Here is a 17,192-nt window from a genome sequence, read left to right as displayed (position 1 = left end):
TTCTTTCTAAAGCAAAGGTAGTTGGTAAGCAAACACCCACTCCGTACCTCTCCAGAGTCTTCTGGAGAGACACTTGTGGGTATAATTGCTCTGATCTTTATCTCTGCCATCCAGTTTTTGGATGTGCTTCTGATTTCATTTGGGAAGGTTCCTGGCGCTTCTTTGGGTGTGGTCAGCTATGTGGGGACAGGTCTTTGCTCATCCAGTACCTGGGTCAGAGGAATTTGCTCGTGGGCACCTAATTAACGCTATTCATTAGCATTAATTAACTTTTATTCATTAAAAGGTGTTGGCAACAGGACCCTCAAATTCACCTCTGTTTCCGATTGTTATAAGAGCCTAGAATTTTTTTCAGTCCTACAAAGCAAAGTCTGTAGGTGAGGCCCATGGAGCCTCCGCAAAGCGATATTCACAAGCACAGGGCATTTTTAGCAGCGGCTGCTTCCGATTTCCCACCGCTTTTGGAACTTCTAGGGCGGCTCCTCCAAACGCACTGGGTCTCCTTTCTGAATCCAGTGCCCAGCCGCGTGGGCCTCATTCTGACACGTTCCAGGGTTTCCATTTGCTTGTGATTGATGCTGTTTTATTGTTTGAATGTGATAAATGGGCCCCTGCAAGGTGCTGCAGGAAAACTTGCCCTTCCTTCCACAAACCTCAGTCATTTTCCACTCTAGGATCTGGTGTGAGGGGTCAACTAAGCTGCCCCTCGGGAGGGAGTGAACGGTACCCACCCCCCCACCTCCCAGTCTTCTTCTTCTTCTTCTTCTTCTTTTTTTTTGCGGTACGCGGGCCTCTCACTGTTGTGGCCTCTCCCGTTGCGGAGCACAGGCTCCGGACGCGCAGGCTCAGCGGCCATGGCTCACGGGCCCAGCCGCTCCGCGGCATGTGGGATCTTCCCGGACCGGGGCACGAACCCGTATCCCCTGCATCAGCAGGCGGACTCTCAACCACTGCGCCACCAGGGAAGCCCCCAGTCCTCTTCTTGAGCTTTGGTTTGGTGGAAATGATATATGTATCGTCAATTGAATTTTCTACTTGCTTGTAAAGTACTTGCAGAAAAAGTAAAAAGCTTGACGATCACGAGAGCCTCAAGTACCTGACCTTGACTTTATTCACTCCTCTAGGAAGATGATAACATACACACACATATGCACCCCTGCAGCTCTCAGTGGCTTGAACAGGAGCGGGTATGGTATGATAATGAGTTTCATAAATGCTCATTGATGGAATTTCTCCCCATCTCCCCCTTTGCCAAGCACAGTGTAATTAATGTTTATGGACCAAATGGAGAGGGAGCAGGCCCATTGCTTTTTACCCTGGACAGCCTGGTGGGCTGAAAACCCAACTCACCATATATCTCAGCAAACACACCGATCCAGTGCTTCCTGATGGGGGAATTGTGTCCTTCCTCTGGAATTTCCTCCTCTATCCCAATTCTTTGCTTAGTTAACTTTGAATGGCCCTTGAAAACAGTTAAATGTCTGCTGCTGGAAGAAACAGTCCCTGGTCCCCAGGCTGACCATGCTGCCTTCCCACTGTGCAGGCTGACCTTGGGCCCACCCCTGGCCTGGCAGGGATCCCACCCATCACTCATTTACTGCTCTCTCCCCGTTTCTGATGACATATTCAGTAAAGGAAGGGACAGTCGTACAGAGCTGTGTAGTCCAATAGAGCACAGCACATTGTAGATATTAGATCAATGTTTTCTGAGCCAATGGCTGCAGCTAAGAACTCTGGGGAGCCCATCTTTTTCATCGAGATCAAGACCCTTAAGATTTTTATTTTTCATTTTATTTTATTTTGGCTCTGCCCAGCTTGTGGGATCTTAGTTCCCTGACCAGGGATCGAACCTGGGCCCTCAGCAGTGAAAGCACCGAGTCCTAACCACTGGACTGTCAGGGAAGTCCCAAGAAGATTTTTTAAAAATCGAATAGAATTCAACTTAAGGCAGCGCTTGACCCAAAATAAGCCAATGATAAATTAATTACTACTTAGTTATTATTATTACACCTTCTAAACACCTAGTTCTAAATCAGCTGACTCTTAACCCCTCTAAATTTTGCCACTCTTAACCTTCCTCGGCTCCAGAGAACCCTGGTCAACCCTAAGTATCCCTCCACTGATTTCACATTTCACTCACCTCTCTCTCCTCAGTAGTGCCTCCAGCCCCTCCACCCTCAGAGTCACCCTCTCAGACTTCTAGAGGGCCTCCCAAGGGGAGGGAGAGCGAGAGGGGGCTGGGAAGGGAGAAGAGAGCCTTCCCCCTTTGCCTGAATCAGGTGATGCCAACTGATGGTTTCTCAGATTCGTTGTTCAGCCCACAAAGGTGACACATACAGTCTTTTAAAATAATGGACGTTAACTGGCAATATTTAAAAACTGGTATTTTAGTGGTTAGGACTCCAAGCTTTCACTGCCGAGGGCCTAGGTTCGATCTCTGGTTGGGGAACTAAGATCCCACAAGCTGTGCTGTGTGGCTGAAAATAAATAAATAAATAAATAAACTGGGATTTCTAGCAATACTAGGCCCAAAGTTTTGCAAGGTAGCAATCAGGTGGGGTAGAAACCCAGGTGGCCATTTTAGAGCATTCGTGCTCTTGTTCACCACAGACCCCACCATTCTCTAGTACATGTCCCTCAACTGAGTTTGAATGTTGGGCTGATTTCACTGCATTTCCAGGTTCCCAAATGTGGATTTATGGTAAGAGGAAAGTGAAATATTTCTGGTCCCTGTTTCTAAAACTAAAACACAAAAATAAAGTGTGACCCAGGTGATCATATGTTTCAAGAAAATGGGAGTGAATGGACTCCTTTGTGTGAGGTAAGAACCTTCTACAAAGTTAATATTTTAAGCCCAAGTGTATCTGGTTAGAAGACCACAATTCAAGAAGCCATTCTGAAACAAAACTGGCTGATACATTTACTTGTTTGACCTTATCTGCTAACCCCAGAGGACTTAAGGCCTCTGGTCAAACTGAGAGAGCATCTTGGAACACAAACAAACAGACCTACAGCTTCATTGGTGAATGGATTTGGGCCCCATGTCTGCCTGTTTTCAAGTTGAGGACAGACCAGACTGACTGGTAGCTTTCAGGACTGAGTGAAAGAACATTCTCACTTCTAAGCCAAACTCCTGCTTTCCCTACAAGACACATTAATAACAAGAGGAGGGGAGACAGGAAGTTCTGGGGTGGATAAACTACAAAATCACATGTGCTTGGAGAATCTGAATTACAGTTGGAACTAGAGAACCCTATTTGTGATCAACCATAAATAATTATTTTTATTTTCTTAACTTTTGGAAACAATTTCAGACTAACCAAAAAAATTGCAAAAAAAAAAAAAAGATTTTCTGTAAACTTTCACCCAGATGCCACAAATATTAACATTTTACATAACAAGAGTATCAAGATTGAAATCATGGGATTAACACTGATACAATGCTGTTATCCAATCTACAAAATTTATTCAGATTTCCCCCACTGTCTCACTGAGGTGTTTTTTTTTTTGATTGTATATTTTTGAATTCACATGTATTTTATTCTATTTTTTAATTTTTTGGCCGAGTGGCATGTGGGATCTTAGTTCCCCAACCAGGAATCGAACCCGAACCCTCTGCATTGGAAGCATGGAGTCTTAACCACCGGACGCCAGGGAAGTCCCCTGAGGTTCTTTTTCCAACTCATCTAGCATTTTACCTTGCACTTGGCTCTCAAGTGTGGAACCATTCCTCAGTGTTTCTTTGTCTTTTATGACCTTGATACTTAACAAAATGTCCTTTGATTTTGGTCTGTCTGTTCTTTCCTCATGACTGAAGTCAGGTTATTCATTTTGATAAGAAGACCACAGAAGTGATGTTGCCTTCTCCTCGATGCATCAGATCAGGAGGTACATGCTATCTGATAATACTGACTTTGACATCTGGTGGTGTCTCACAGGTCTCCCTACTGCAGAGTTACTTATGAATTCGTAAGTATTCAAAGGGAAAACTGTATCTTCTGGGGAGATACTTAGAGATGATGTAAATATCCTTTTTTCTCATCATACTTCCACTCACTAATTCTAACATCCATTGATGATTCTTGCCTGAAATTAATTAATTTTAAACTAGAATAATAATGAAGAGAAACGAGTGTTAGATGAATCTATAAAAAATTCTTATAAATGAGAATGTCCCTTGGTCCTCTTTCAGATAGTAGGTAAAAGTCACAAGGTGTCCACTTTTTCACTGAATTATTGATGAGCCTTGGGTCCCTATGGAATGGCCTGGGCTCCACGGATTCTTGGCAATGCTACATCTCATAGCTTGCTTCTTGGGTAATATGGCCTAGTGGAAACCATATTTCAGACTGTATAAACCCTCAACAACCCACACGAGAACCTTCTTCCATGCAAACAGATTTCTCTGTATCTGTTTGTACCTGGCCTACTCATGCTGGCACTTGTGGTGTCGCTTCGCCTGTTCCTATAGGCTGGGTGATGTCTTTCTTACCTGTCCACCTTCTCCTCCCTTTTAGTGAATTAGATACCTCCTACAAGTCTAAGCTCAAAGCTCTGTTCTGCATGAAGTCTTTTATAGGAGGGCAGGGCCTACCTTTTCTTCCTCTGATATTTTTCTGCATTTAAGAATAAAGTTTGGGGGACTTCCCTGGTAGGGCAGTGGTTAAGAATCCACCTGCCAATGCAGGGGACATGGGTTCGAGCCCTGGTCCGGGAAGATCCCACATGCCACGGAGCAACTGAGCCTGTGCGCCACAACTACTGAAGCCAGTGCGCCTAAAGCCTGTGCTCAGCAACAGGAGAAGCCACCACAATGAGAAGCCTGCGCACTGCAACGAAGAGTGGCCCTGCTCACAACTAGAGAGGGCCCGCACGCAGCAACGAAGACCCAATGCAGCCAAAAATAAATTAATTAATCAACTAAAAAAAAACCACAGGTGTGAATTTTCATGACTTTGGATTTGGCAATGGAGTCTTAGATATAAAATCCAAAGCATGAGCAACAAAAGAAAATAAGCTAGACTTCATCAACATTAAAAAAAAAGAATAAAGTTTGGGTTTCAGCATTCATTCAATACCTCCTCTGGTGGGGAGGGAGATAAAGAAGGGTAGTTCATAGTCCCTCAAGAAGTGGTAAAGAGAGGTGCATAAAATGAATGAATTCTAAAGCAAAGAAGAAAAGAATAAGCTTTATGGAACTCTAATGGAAATCACAGAAAAGGTGGCTTTTGAAATGGGCCCAAAGGATGTAGATTTGAGCTGTGGGTGAAGGTAGGAGGCTTTCTAGGCTGAGAAGAGCTGGTTATGGACATAAAGTGGTCACACCTACAGAGACATGTGAAAATGTATTTGGAGTTGGAATGGGAAGCATTCTAGAGCAGTTTGGGAAAAGGGCTGGAAGCATGAGGTGTGCCACCTCCTAGTGGCTTTTATAGTGTGCACAGTGGGACATTAACCCAGATCTGAGCCTGGGGTTTCAGGACAATAATTCTTGCAAGTAGATGAAGGGTGGACTGTATAAACATGTCATTGGAGGAATGGACATCCCATCAGGAGGCTTCCAGACAGAAGATGAGCACCTGAATTTAGGCAGCAGTTGGAAAGGAGCAGCCCATTTGTCAACAACCAGTGTATAATTGCTTCTTTGTAATTCTGAAATCTAAGAAGCTGAAAACCAAAAGTTTCAAGTTTGCAGAAAATGTATTTGGTAGAAACATATGACTTAACCTGGTGTGAAGTTATGCTGTGAAGTTATTCATTGTCTTTTTTTATCCCACTTAATGGATTAGAAAATGAAAGGCCGTGGATTAAAAGCAAAGGCCACAGTCCTTTGCTGCTTCTCTCATCCAGACATGGTGTCTATTTCCCCTCTGTTTGAATCAGGCTGCCCTTATCACTGGCTTTGACCAATAGAATGTGGCAGAAATGATGCTCTGTAGATTTCAAGGCTGGATCTTAAGAGATCTGCAGCTTCTGCTTATTTATTCCCCTCTTGGAAGCCAACTACTGTGTAGAAGTCCAACTACTCTGAACCCACGGTGCTATGAGGAAGCCTAATAAGCTTCATGGAGAGAGAGAGAGAGAGAGGCCAGGTAGAGGGGCACTGAAGTGCCAGAAAGGGAGTGAACAGAATGTGAGTGAAGGCTTTTCAGCCTTTCCACACCTGCCCTGCCACCGGCCGAAAACAGCTGAGTTAATGACTCCAACCAACACCCTGCGGAGCAGAAGACTCTGCCAGCCAAGCCCCACCCAAATTCCTGACCCACAGATTCATGAGTAAGATGGTTGTTATTTTATTATTATTTTTTTTTTTTTGCGGTACGCGGGCCTCTCACTGCTGTGGCCTCTCCCGTTGCGGAGCACAGGCTCCGGACGCGCAGGCTCAGCGGCCATGGCTCACGGGCCCAGCTGCTCCGCGGCATGTGGGATCCTCCCAGACTGGGGCACGAACCCGTGTCCCCTGCATCGGCAGGTGGACTGTCAACCACTGCGCCACCAGGGAAGCCCTAGATGGTTGTTAGTTTAAACCACTGATGTTTGGGAGCATTTATCACACTGCAGGAGATAAGCCAAACACACACTTAATTCATTCACGAATTTCATTGCCGAAAACTAGTGTATTTGATGAAAGTACCACTCCAGACCTCACTGAAGGTGTTATATGGTGTATGGTATATGTACATTTTTACCTTTCTAAATTAAAGATCTGAGTTTTGAAATCCATTTGGCCTCTGAGAAGGGCTTGCCCTTTGTAATACAGAAATAGAGCTGTTTCGACTTCCTTCCTGCCTTCGTTAAATGTCCTGCATGATGCCACAGACAGCTTCTCCAGCCATTCCATGTGTGTATCTCTTATTTCCACAGCTGCAAAATTGGTTTCTCTAAACCAGTAGCTCTCAAACTTCTCTAAACCAGTAGCTCTCAAACTTCAGTATGTATCAGAGTCTCCTGGAAGGCTGGTTCAAAAACAGCTTCCTGGCGTCTGCCCTCAGAGTTTCTGATTCAGTGGGTCTAGGGGCTTGAGAACTTGCATTTCTGAGAGTTCCTGGTTGATACTGATGCTGCTGGTCCGGGTACCACACGTTGGGAACCGCTGCTCTCGGGGAAAGGGCTGTATTTCTTATTCTCTTTACCCACCAGCCCAAGATGCTTAGCAAATGCTCATAGATGGAATTTCTCTAAATCGTCGTCTTTGTAATGCTTTTGAAGCCTTAACTTTTTACTCCCTGAGGTCCTCCTGAGTAGGCCCTAGACTAAAAGAAACGAATTCCTTGTTTTGTTTTATTAGATCGTATGCAATAGTTTTTGCTTTCTCTGCTCAGCTGATAGGACATTGTAGCAAAAAATGTCCCTTCTGATCTTTTTTAAACGTGTCTTGGGACGGATAAGAGAGATGCGGTGACTCCAGAGAGACGCTTTATTTGTGAACAAGGATTATTTCCTTTCCTTTTGGGGGTTTCTGAATAAAATAGAACGTGTCTTGCCATCCTTTCACAATACAAAAGGAGAGAGCGCCATGAAGATGCTTTTGTTGGCAAGGCGCCCATCTACGCATTTTACAGATGGTACCACTGAGGCACAGAGAGGTGGAGGCCCTTGCTGCTGGTCACACAGCTGAGAAATGCAAGTGCCGGTGTTGGAGCTCGGGTCAGCCCGACCCTCTAACAAGCTGCCTCACTGTGTGGGGCTCCCTCATCCTCTCCCGCACCCCAGGAAAATACAGCCCGTTAGTCAGAAACTTCAGTTTGCACAACACACACACACTGTTCAAGCTTTCCTCCAACATTTCCTCCCGAGGGTTATGGGACACTGATTCATCATGACCAGGGATCCCAAATATCTCCCCGCTCTTATCTCCGGGCCAGGTGCCGGCCCCGAGGCTCCACGGATCCCGGCGATCGAGCCACTGCGAGCGCCAAGAAGCATCTCGCTTTCCAAACCCGGCGAAAAAGTTGGTTCCTCAAATTTGTTCCTGGCAGGAGGGGCAAGAAATCACGCCGGGCTTCGGCAGCGGAAGCGGCGGCAGGGGGAGAAGCTCTGGTTGGACCGTCCCGGCGGCCTCGCATCGATCTCGGGTCTAAGGTCCGGCCGGATCGTAATTCCAGCCGCTCTTACGCCCCTAGAGTCACCGCCCCTCCCCACACCCTCCATTCCCGGAGCCGCAGGGCCCGGAGGCCTGGCTCTCCCCGGGGTCCAAGGACCCAGGGCTGGCCGACGCCAGGTGGAAGGAGACAGGTTAACGGCGGCCCGCCCCCGGGAGGCGGGGCCTGGCGGAGCGGCCGCGACCCCCGCCCTCCCTCCCCCCACTCCCCGCGCCCTCCCTCCCTCCCGCAACTCCCCGCGCCCTCCTGCCCCAACTCTCCGTGCAGCCTGCCGCCCCGCGCGTGCTAGCGCGCCCTCCGTCCGTGAGCCCCGCAACAGGTGAAGCGGCCGCCGCTCCTCGGCGCCTCCGCGGGGCGGTCTCTCCCCGCCAGCCGCGCGCCCGCCCCTCTCCACGCCCCCTCCCCTCCGCCCGGCCTTCGCCGCCTCCCTTGGCTGCTGGCGGCCTCCCCTCGCCCGGTCTCCTGCTCCGGGTCCCCGGCGCAGGCCGAGAGCCCGCGCGCCTAGGAGCAGGGGAGGCCGCGCACTCTACGGACACGCACTGCGGCCGGACGGATCCAGGCGGTGCCCCCCGCGCGCCCTGGGCCCCGCGCCGCCGCGCTCCCCTCCCCCCCCCCCGCCGGTGTCCCCGGGCGCAGGGCCGCGCGGCCAGCCCCGACGCGCCGGGGGTCCCCGAGGCGGGGCCGGCCCGGCCGGGGCGCGACGATGGAGGAGCCGCAGCGCGCCCGCTCGCACACCGTCACCACCACCGCCAGCTCCTTCGCGGAGAACTTCTCCACCACCAGCAGCAGCTTCGCCTACGACCGCGAGTTCCTCCGCACCCTGCCCGGACTCCTCATCGTGGCGGAGATCGTGAGTGCCTCCGGGCGGGCTGGGCTGGGGGCAGGGGCGCAGGTGGGCCCCGCGCCGTGCTCCTCGCCTGGGAGCTTGTTCACATGCTCGGGAGGGCTTCGAAGGAATCCTTTTTGCTCAGCCTCTTCTTCATCCCCAGGTGCCGAACTCAGAGACCCCCTCTCTGAACGAGGTCTCATCACCTTGGGCTCTTTTGGGGGAGACGGTCGTGACCCTTGGGAGGTCCGTTGGAGAGAAACTCGACTTGCTGGGTCCTCTCTGTGGTCGTGGTGTGTTCTGAGAGCAGGATGCTTGGTGGGCATTGAGTTTGTGTTAATGAGTGTCAGGGACACCTGGCGCCTCCCTTATCTGCTCTCTACCTGGGTGGCCTTTTCCCTAAAAGAAAAACTTTACGAAGATCAGAGAAGAGGAGAAGACTTTTTCTTTTTTTAAATTTATCTCCCTGGTAGTAAAATCGAGGTGAATCAGGAGACATTTACTGAATAAAATCTGAGGGTCTCCTGTCTGGTGCTCTTTGAAGACCAAAGGGTCTCCTGTTTGGTGCTGTGGACATCCTGGTTTAAGACTCAGAACGTTCCTGGGGAGGAGGCCGGGCATGTGCCTTCTCCTCTCCATAGGAAGACGTGGAGGCTGAGAGGTCGAGTGATCGCCCCTTAGGTCCCATCGTGGCTGAGAAAGGACGCCGGCCGTGTTAACAGCTAGTGGTTGCCACTATTTATTGTCTTCATCCTGTGTCAGGGTCTCGTCAAGCGCTTTAGATGCCTTCGTGCTCTCATGTACCACACAACAACCCTATCCTGTGAATGTAGCTTTAATTATTATCTCATTTTACATGTGAAGAGACTGAGGCTCAGAGAGAGGAAGTAGGTCGCACCTGGAGGTGGTGGAGGTGGGATTCAAACCCAGGCCTGCCTTACTCCAGAGTCCTGCTCTTAACTGCCAAGGGGCATCCCTTGCAGCTGTCTAAGCAGCGCCCCTTTTGCTGTATCTCGTATACTTTCACTTAAACATTTGTGGGATTGAAATCTAGCCTATACGGGGCCATGATGGTGCCGAAGTGACTGAGGACCCCAGTGGTTCCTCTGAGAAACCTTCAGCAAAACCTGTGCACATCAAGTAGCTTGCTTGCTCCTCCGGAGCCTCAGAGCCCAACCCAGACCAACTGAATCAATCCCAGGTGTATCCAGTGCACGAGGAGTTTGAAGTGTTGGCTTACCCCATGCCCCAGCTGGTTGTCTCAGCTGGTTGCCCCAGCTGGTTCCCCCAGCTGGCATTGAGGCCTTCAGGAGATCCAAAAAAAAGCTGGGGTATTGGAATCACTGTGCAGGGCCTAGCTTATAGGAATTCAACAAATATTTGCTGTGTGAATGAAGGAGTTGGCAGGCTCCCCTGCTCCAGCAGAAAGAGCAGAAGCTAAAATGACAGAGATGGGGCTTCTACCCTGTGGTGGATGTGGACCAGGCTTAAAGTAAAACACCTCTTGTTTTCTGATTTATGGTCAATAAACTCCACGTTACATACTTTTTCCGAAAGTTGGAAAGTGAAAGAAAAAATGTAAATGGTCCACAATCGCGTTACTAGAAATAACCACTGTTGATATGTTGGCATGTATACTTTACGATTTCAGTACTTTTTTTTTAATTTGTTTGTTTGTTTGTTTGTTTTTTGCGGTACGCGGGCCTCTCACTGTTGTGGCCTCTCCCGTTGCGGAGCACAGGCTCCGGACACGCAGGCCCAGTGGCCATGGCTCATGGGCCCAGCCGCTCCGCGGCATGTGGGATCTTCCCGGACCGGGGCACGAACCCGTATCCCCTGCATCGGCAGGCGGACTCTCAACCACTGCGGCCACCAGGGAAGCCCCTCAATACGTTTTTTGAAAAAAATGGAAAAATATGTAAGAAAAATTGTCCTTATTACTGCTAGAGTTGGGTTTTTATTTTTAACACGTCTATATATGCACAAGTTTTAAAGAGTCATGGTTCTATGGGTAAAAATGTAAGTTTCCCCCACCATCGCTGGTTCTTGATTCCCCCCGCCCCCCCAAATTGTAGATGTTATTCAGTGGCTTCCCATTCTGAAAGATGAGGCTTTAGCTCTCTTGGACCACCTCTTCCCCACCCCCATTATACATACACCTTTCCTGTCTTTGGGTTACATCACTAACCAGTGCTACCTTAGGATACAGGAAACACTGTTCACGGAGCCACTGAGTGGTCTGTGAGTGCTTTTCCTTTTCTGCCCAATTTCTTGTTTTCCCTGCAGTTTGTAATTCTATTTCCGTGTTTTAGTTCTCTAGATATTTAGACACTAACTTTACCTTAGTTGTTTGAATCCCCTCTCTGGAAACTGAGACATAGCAGGTACTCAGTCAGGGTCATCCTTCTGACCAATCCTCTCTGGGAGCTACTCACCTCCTCCCACCCAGCCTGCTCACCTGGGCACAGCTAATGGCCTGGGATCTCCTGCGTGTCACCCTGGAGATTCTCTTCCCCTCTCTCCTGGGTTGGACCCCCTCCTTCCCATGACCTGTGCCCTTCTCTGTCTTGACTCACTGCCGCTGGGGGAATACACAGCCTCTGGTAGTCTCCTGAGAAAGGATGCGTGTGTAAATCGAGATTTGCATCTTTCAAAATATCTTGATTCCACTGTTACACATAATTAATAGGTTGACTATGTAAAGAATGGTAGATTGGAAATTGTTTTCCCTCAGAATTTTGAAAGTATTCCTCTGTTATCTTCTAGCTCTTATACGTCTTTAAAAAAAATTCCAATTCTTGATCCCCACCCCCCCACCCTTTCTGGAAGCTTGTAGAATCTTCTTTCTCCCCAGAGATCTGTAACATAATGATGTGCCTTCATAGGAGGCACTAAGGACCTGGTGTGTTCTCTCAATCAGGAAAACTCATGGACGTTTAAGGAGATTTTTTTAAATTTGGTTTTTTATCTTTCCATTTTCTTAGTTTTTTTTCTGAAATTCCTTTTATACTTTTTTTCCCCTACGCATGTATTTTCTTATAATTTTTCTCATGGATTTGTTAACTGCTGTGTTTACTTACCATGAACATTTTTCAGGGTCTTGGATCTCTTGCATTATTACAGTTTTCTGTCATATAGAAGTACTATATTTGATTTCCTCAGCTTTCTGTTTTAAAACTAACATGTTCTAGGTTTTACTAGTATAGCCAGTGGTGTAGCAATCTTCCCGTTTTTCCCTCTCTTTCCACACCTTTCCAGTGACTTTCTTTTCTTTTTTTTAATTAATTAATTTTATTTATGTATTTATTTTTGGCTGTGTTGGATCTTCGTTGCTGCGCACGGGCTTTCTCTAGCTGCAGCGAGCGGTTGCTACTCTTCATTGCGGTGCGTGGGCTTCTCATTGCGGTGGCTTCTCGTTGCAGAGCATGGGCTCTAGGCACGCAGGCTTCAGTAGTTGTGGCACATGGGCTCAGTAGTTGTGGCTCGCGGGCTCTAGAGTTCAGGCTCAGTAGTTGTGATGCACGGGTTAGCTGCTCCGCGGCATGTGGGATCTTCCCAGACCAGGGCTCAAACCCTTGTCCCCTGCATTGGCAGGCAGATTCTTAACCACTGTGCCACCAGGGAAACCCTCCAGTTGACTTTATTGAGGGAAAGTTCCTTAAAGTATATTGATGTGTCAAAGGGTATACAAATTTACATATTCTGTTTTGATATATATCCTGAAGTTATCTTTCCCCAAAGCTGTATTAATTTAAACTGTCATCAGTAATGTGAGCCCATTAAACTAAAAATATTTTTTTACGTTAGAAGAACTTTTAAAATTAAAAATGCTAAGGATCACCCTAAATGGTATACTATGTTTTATTGACCCAAGATCGTTTTTTGTTCATCTTTTAATATCTGGGTCAGGATGCAGCTTACAATGGATGGTTTCTTGAACTTAGTGAAAAATTGTACCACTGCTTCTTTATCCCAGGATGGCGGCAGGGCGGTTTCAAACTATTACTCTTCCAGCCCTGAGATTAAGTTAGACCTGCCCCCAGAAGAATGCTACTTTCTGCCTTGAAAATACAAAATACTGAGACAAAGAATTGCTAAGAACCTGACTCCCTGCTTGAGCCTGGGGGAGGTAATAGAGAACAAAACACAATGTTTCCCCAAATCTGTTGTCAAAATCCCTTGCCCTGGCTTTCTCACAGGGGTGAGTGGTAATAGGTAAACCTGCTAAAATACTCTAGGCTGTGCCAATGTAGCATCATGTAGAAACCAAATTGTAATGGTTTCCTTCCTTTTAAAGTTTTATAACAAGCTGGAAGCAATCTAGTACTTGACCTGTGACTCATAGGACGCTGTGATCTCATAACAGTTATGAGTATATGAAGAATAAAAGTGATATGTCAGAAGGTGAGTTAATCTCACCCTTTCTATTATTGGTGACTTCAAAATGAGTTATGTCATCCGTGTAATAATGTCAGATCGCCTTTCATTTACTTACTGTCATGAGCAAAGTTAGGGGAAGGACAAAATAGGGTTTCCCGAGAGCTGGAATCTAAATTATTCTATCCTGTTGAGTTCTTTTTAAAGAATAGTGAACATATTTTTTTCTGCTTCACAAAAACAATACCTAGTCTTGGTAGAAAAATTATAAAAATGCAGGTAAGAAAAAAAAAACACCCTTTAATTCTCGCCCTCACGGTGGTTACTATCAGGCATGGTACCAACCCATGTCTGGGAGGGGGGAGGCTTTTCAAAAATTTTTGGTTATTGTAATGCCTGAGGTTTCTATTGGTGTTTAGTGCCCTGGGGGCCAGGGAGGCTAATGTCCTAAAGTGCCTGGGGCAGTACCCAACCATGAAGAATTGCTTTGCCAGCTGCCAACAGCACCACCGTTGAGGAACTCTGGGTGAACCACTGTTTACCCCTTGGAGTAAACCATTCTAGAGTTTCTTAAGTGGTTGTATGTTACTTATCTTTATTTTTTTTTTAATGTAGTCACTTGTAAACTACTCCTTGTTTACTGCTGTGACCATCTGTGCTGGACATCTTCCATTTGTCACTTGGATGCACTCTCCACCCGGCTCTCCACCCTGCAGGCTGACTTGCACGGATCGTGTCCAGGGTCCCCTCTGATGTCCCACTGGATTCCGATGTCCTCCGGGCACCCGCAGGAGGCTGTAAGGTGGGAGGGGAGCAGGTTCCTGGGATTCCTCCCTGCTGGGGCTCAGCAGCCTGGCTGTGTCCCTCCGTGCTGGGCGGGCCGTCTGGCAGCCCTCTGCACTCGGCTGTTTTCCCTGGCTCTGATGACTGGTCACTCCCAGCCGCTTCCTCTTGCCAGGCACTGCGCTATGGCTTGTGGTCTTCTGCACCCTGCTTTCTAAATAAGACCTTTATTAAACTCTGCTCAGATTACCCAATCTAAATGTGCCAGTTTCTGGGGAGACCTGGTAAGTTACCTTTCCCCATCAGTGATTAATTTCTTCTGGCATTCTTTTTTTTTTTTTTTAATGTATTTATTTTTGGCTGCTGGGTCTTTGTTGCTGCACCGCAGACTTTCTTCTAGTTGCGGCGAGTGGGGGCTGCTCTTCATTGCGGTGCACGGGCTTCTCTTGTTGTGGAACATGGGTTGTAGGCGCGCAGGCTTCAGTAGTTGTGGCGCACGGACTTAGTTTCTCTGCGGCATGTGGGATCTTCCTGGACCAGGGCTCAAACCTGTGTCCCCTGCATTGGCAGGTGAATTCTTAACCACTGCGCCACCAGGGAAGCTCTCTTCTAGCATTCTTAAAGACCACCTAGTATTCCATAAATATCCAGGTTCCTGCTGCTCAGTTTAGGTTTCTTTCTTTTCTGTGACAGTGTTGTAACAAACATTCTTTAAGCTACAGCTTTCTGGGTGGTCTTTAATATTTTCTACAGATGAGTACTTAGAATTGAGTAACAGGGTATATGAATCTTCTTTAAAGTCAAATTTATAGAGGTATACAGTAACATTTACCTTTTTTAGTGTAGAGTTCTATGAGTTTGGGCATAGCCGTGTTTAAAAAGCAGCTTTTTATTTTTCTTTTTTTTGACGATGTTGGGGGTAGGAGTTAATTAATTAATTAATTAATTATTGCTGTGTTGGGTCTTCGTTTCTGTGCGAGGGCTTTCTGTAGTTGTGGCAAGCAGGGGCCACTCTTCATCGCCATGCGCGGGCCTCTCACTATCGCGGCCTCTCTTGTTTCGGAGCACAGGCTCCAGACGCGCAGGCTCAGTAGTTGTGGCTCACGGGCCTTGTGGCTCACGGGCCTAGTTGCTCCGCGGCATGTGGGATCCTCCCAGACCAGGGCTCGAACCCGTGTCCCCTGCATTAGCAGGCAGATTCTCAACCACTGCGCCACCAGGGAAGCCCTAAAAAGCAGCTTTATTGAGATATCATTCACGAAAAGTTGATCTTTTAAAAGTGTACAGTTTAGGGATTTTTAGGATATTCACATTTGTACAGCTTTCACTTCTGATTTTAGAACATTTCTGTCACTGCAAAAAGAAACCTCTACCTGTTAGCAGTCACTCCTTGGTCTCCCCTGGCCTCAGCCCTTGGTGACCACTAATCTACTTTCTACCTCTATGGATTTGTCTATCCTGGTCATTTCTTTATAAATGGAATCCTACAATATGTGGCCCTTTCTGTCTGGCTTCTTTTACTTAGCATAATGTTTTCAAGGGTCATCCAGGCTGTAGTATGTCTCGGTACTTCATTCCTTTAGTTGCCAAATAATATTTCATTGTATTATATATATATAACATTTTGTTTATTCATTTGTCAGTTGATGGACATTTGGGTTGTTTCCACATTTTGACTATTACGAATATGCTACTGTGAACCTTCACGTATAAGTTTTCTGTGGACATAGTTTTCAGTTCTCTTGGGCATTTACCTAGGAAGGGATGGCTGGATCATATGGTAACTCTTTGTTTAATATTTCGAGGCACTGCTAGACTGCTTCCAAAGTGGCTGCACTGATTTACAATCCCAACAGCAATATGAGTGTTCCAGTTTCTCCACATCCTCACCAAGATTTAGTTTCTTTTTGATTCTAATCATCCTACAAGGTATGAAGTGGTATCTCATAATGGTTTTGGTTTGTATTTCCAAATACAAGCCCTTGAATTTTAGTATCACGTTGCCAATTTCTGCAAAAAGGGCGGCTGGGATTTTTTTTTAACAAATTTTTCTTTTTTTATATATATAAATTTATTTTATTTATTTATTTTTGGCTGCATTGGGTCTTTGTTGCTGTGCGCGGGCTTTCTCTAGTTGTGGTGAGTGAGGGCTACTCTTTGTTGAGGTGCGTAGGCTTCTTATTGCGGTGGCTTCTCTTTTTGCGGAGCGTGGACTCTAGGCGTGCAGGCTTCAGTAGTTGTGGCACACAGGCTCAGTAGTTGTGGCTCGCAGGCTTTAGAGCACAGGCTCAGTAGTTGTGGCACACGGGCTTAGTTGCTCCGCGGCATGTGGGATCATCCCGGACCAGGGCTCAAACCCGTGTCCCCTGCATTGGCAGGCAGATTCTTAACCACTGCGCCACCAGGGAAGCCCTGGCAGCTGGGATTTTAATACAGATTGTGTTCAACCTGTAGATCAATTTGAGGAGTATTGCCGCCTTAAAAAAATTGTTTTCCGATTCATGAACATGGGATGTCTTTCCATTTATTTAGATCTTCTCTAATTTCTTTACCAATGTTTTATAGTCTTCTGCATACATGTCTTGCATTTCTTTTGTTAAATTTATTCCTAAGTATTTTATTCTTTTTGATGCTATTGAAGATGGAATTATTTTCTTAATTTCATTTTCAAATTGTTCATTGCTAGATCATAGAAATCCAACTGAGTTCTGTATCCTTGACCTTGTATCCTACAACTTTGCTGACCTCATTTATTAGTTCTAATAGTTTTGTGTGTGTTTGTGTGTGTGTAGGGGGTGGGGTGGGGTTGGCCTATGTGTGTTTAAGGCTTTTGTTATTACTGCCAAGTTGTACAGAAAGGTTTAAACTGATTTGCATTCCCTCTAGTGGTGTTTCAGTGTTTGACAGGGTTTGTTTCTGCAAATGCTCAAACTTTTAATATTTGCCCGTTTTCTTGGGGTGGGAGATGTTCAGATTCATAAAAACTGACTTGGCATAAACACCCACCAGGCAGACCATCAGCTAATATTCAGGGGAGCCCTGCACATGTGTAAAAAAGCAAACTTTAAAAAAAAATTTTATTGGAGTAGAGTTGATTTACAATG

The 17,192-nt window shown here is 46.7% G+C and overlaps 2 protein-coding genes across 4 annotated transcripts in view; both read left to right on the top strand.

The window, feature by feature from the left end:
* The first annotated feature begins 3,454 nt into the window (after positions 1-3,454).
* On the top strand, positions 3,455-8,391 carry LOC132527392 (proline-rich protein 2-like). Its single transcript, XM_060163019.1, has 2 exons — positions 3,455-3,969; positions 7,866-8,391. The coding sequence occupies exons 1-2, from the start codon at positions 3,872-3,874 to the stop codon at positions 8,389-8,391; spliced, it is 624 nt and encodes a 207-aa protein (XP_060019002.1). The 5' UTR covers positions 3,455-3,871.
* Positions 8,392-8,739: 348 nt separating this feature from the next.
* The window catches only part of CMTM8 (CKLF like MARVEL transmembrane domain containing 8), a 91,069-nt gene continuing 82,616 nt past the window's right edge, over positions 8,740-17,192 (top strand). The window contains exon 1 of one of the 3 annotated variants that reach the window (XR_009542904.1): positions 8,740-8,952. Coding sequence is in view for 2 of the 3 variants with exons in the window: in XM_060162479.1 (XP_060018462.1) it covers positions 8,806-8,952 (147 nt within the window). In the remaining variant the exon portion in view is untranslated. The remainder of the gene's footprint in view (positions 8,953-17,192) is intronic. The other 2 variants (XM_060162479.1, XM_060162478.1) reach the window with 2 other exon arrangements.

Source organism: Lagenorhynchus albirostris, chromosome 10, assembly GCF_949774975.1.
Source record: "Lagenorhynchus albirostris chromosome 10, mLagAlb1.1, whole genome shotgun sequence".
NCBI classification, from domain to species: Eukaryota; Metazoa; Chordata; class Mammalia; order Artiodactyla; family Delphinidae; genus Lagenorhynchus; species Lagenorhynchus albirostris.
The sequence above is the reverse complement of the archived record's forward strand: the minus strand, read 5'-3'. Positions and strand labels throughout refer to the sequence as shown.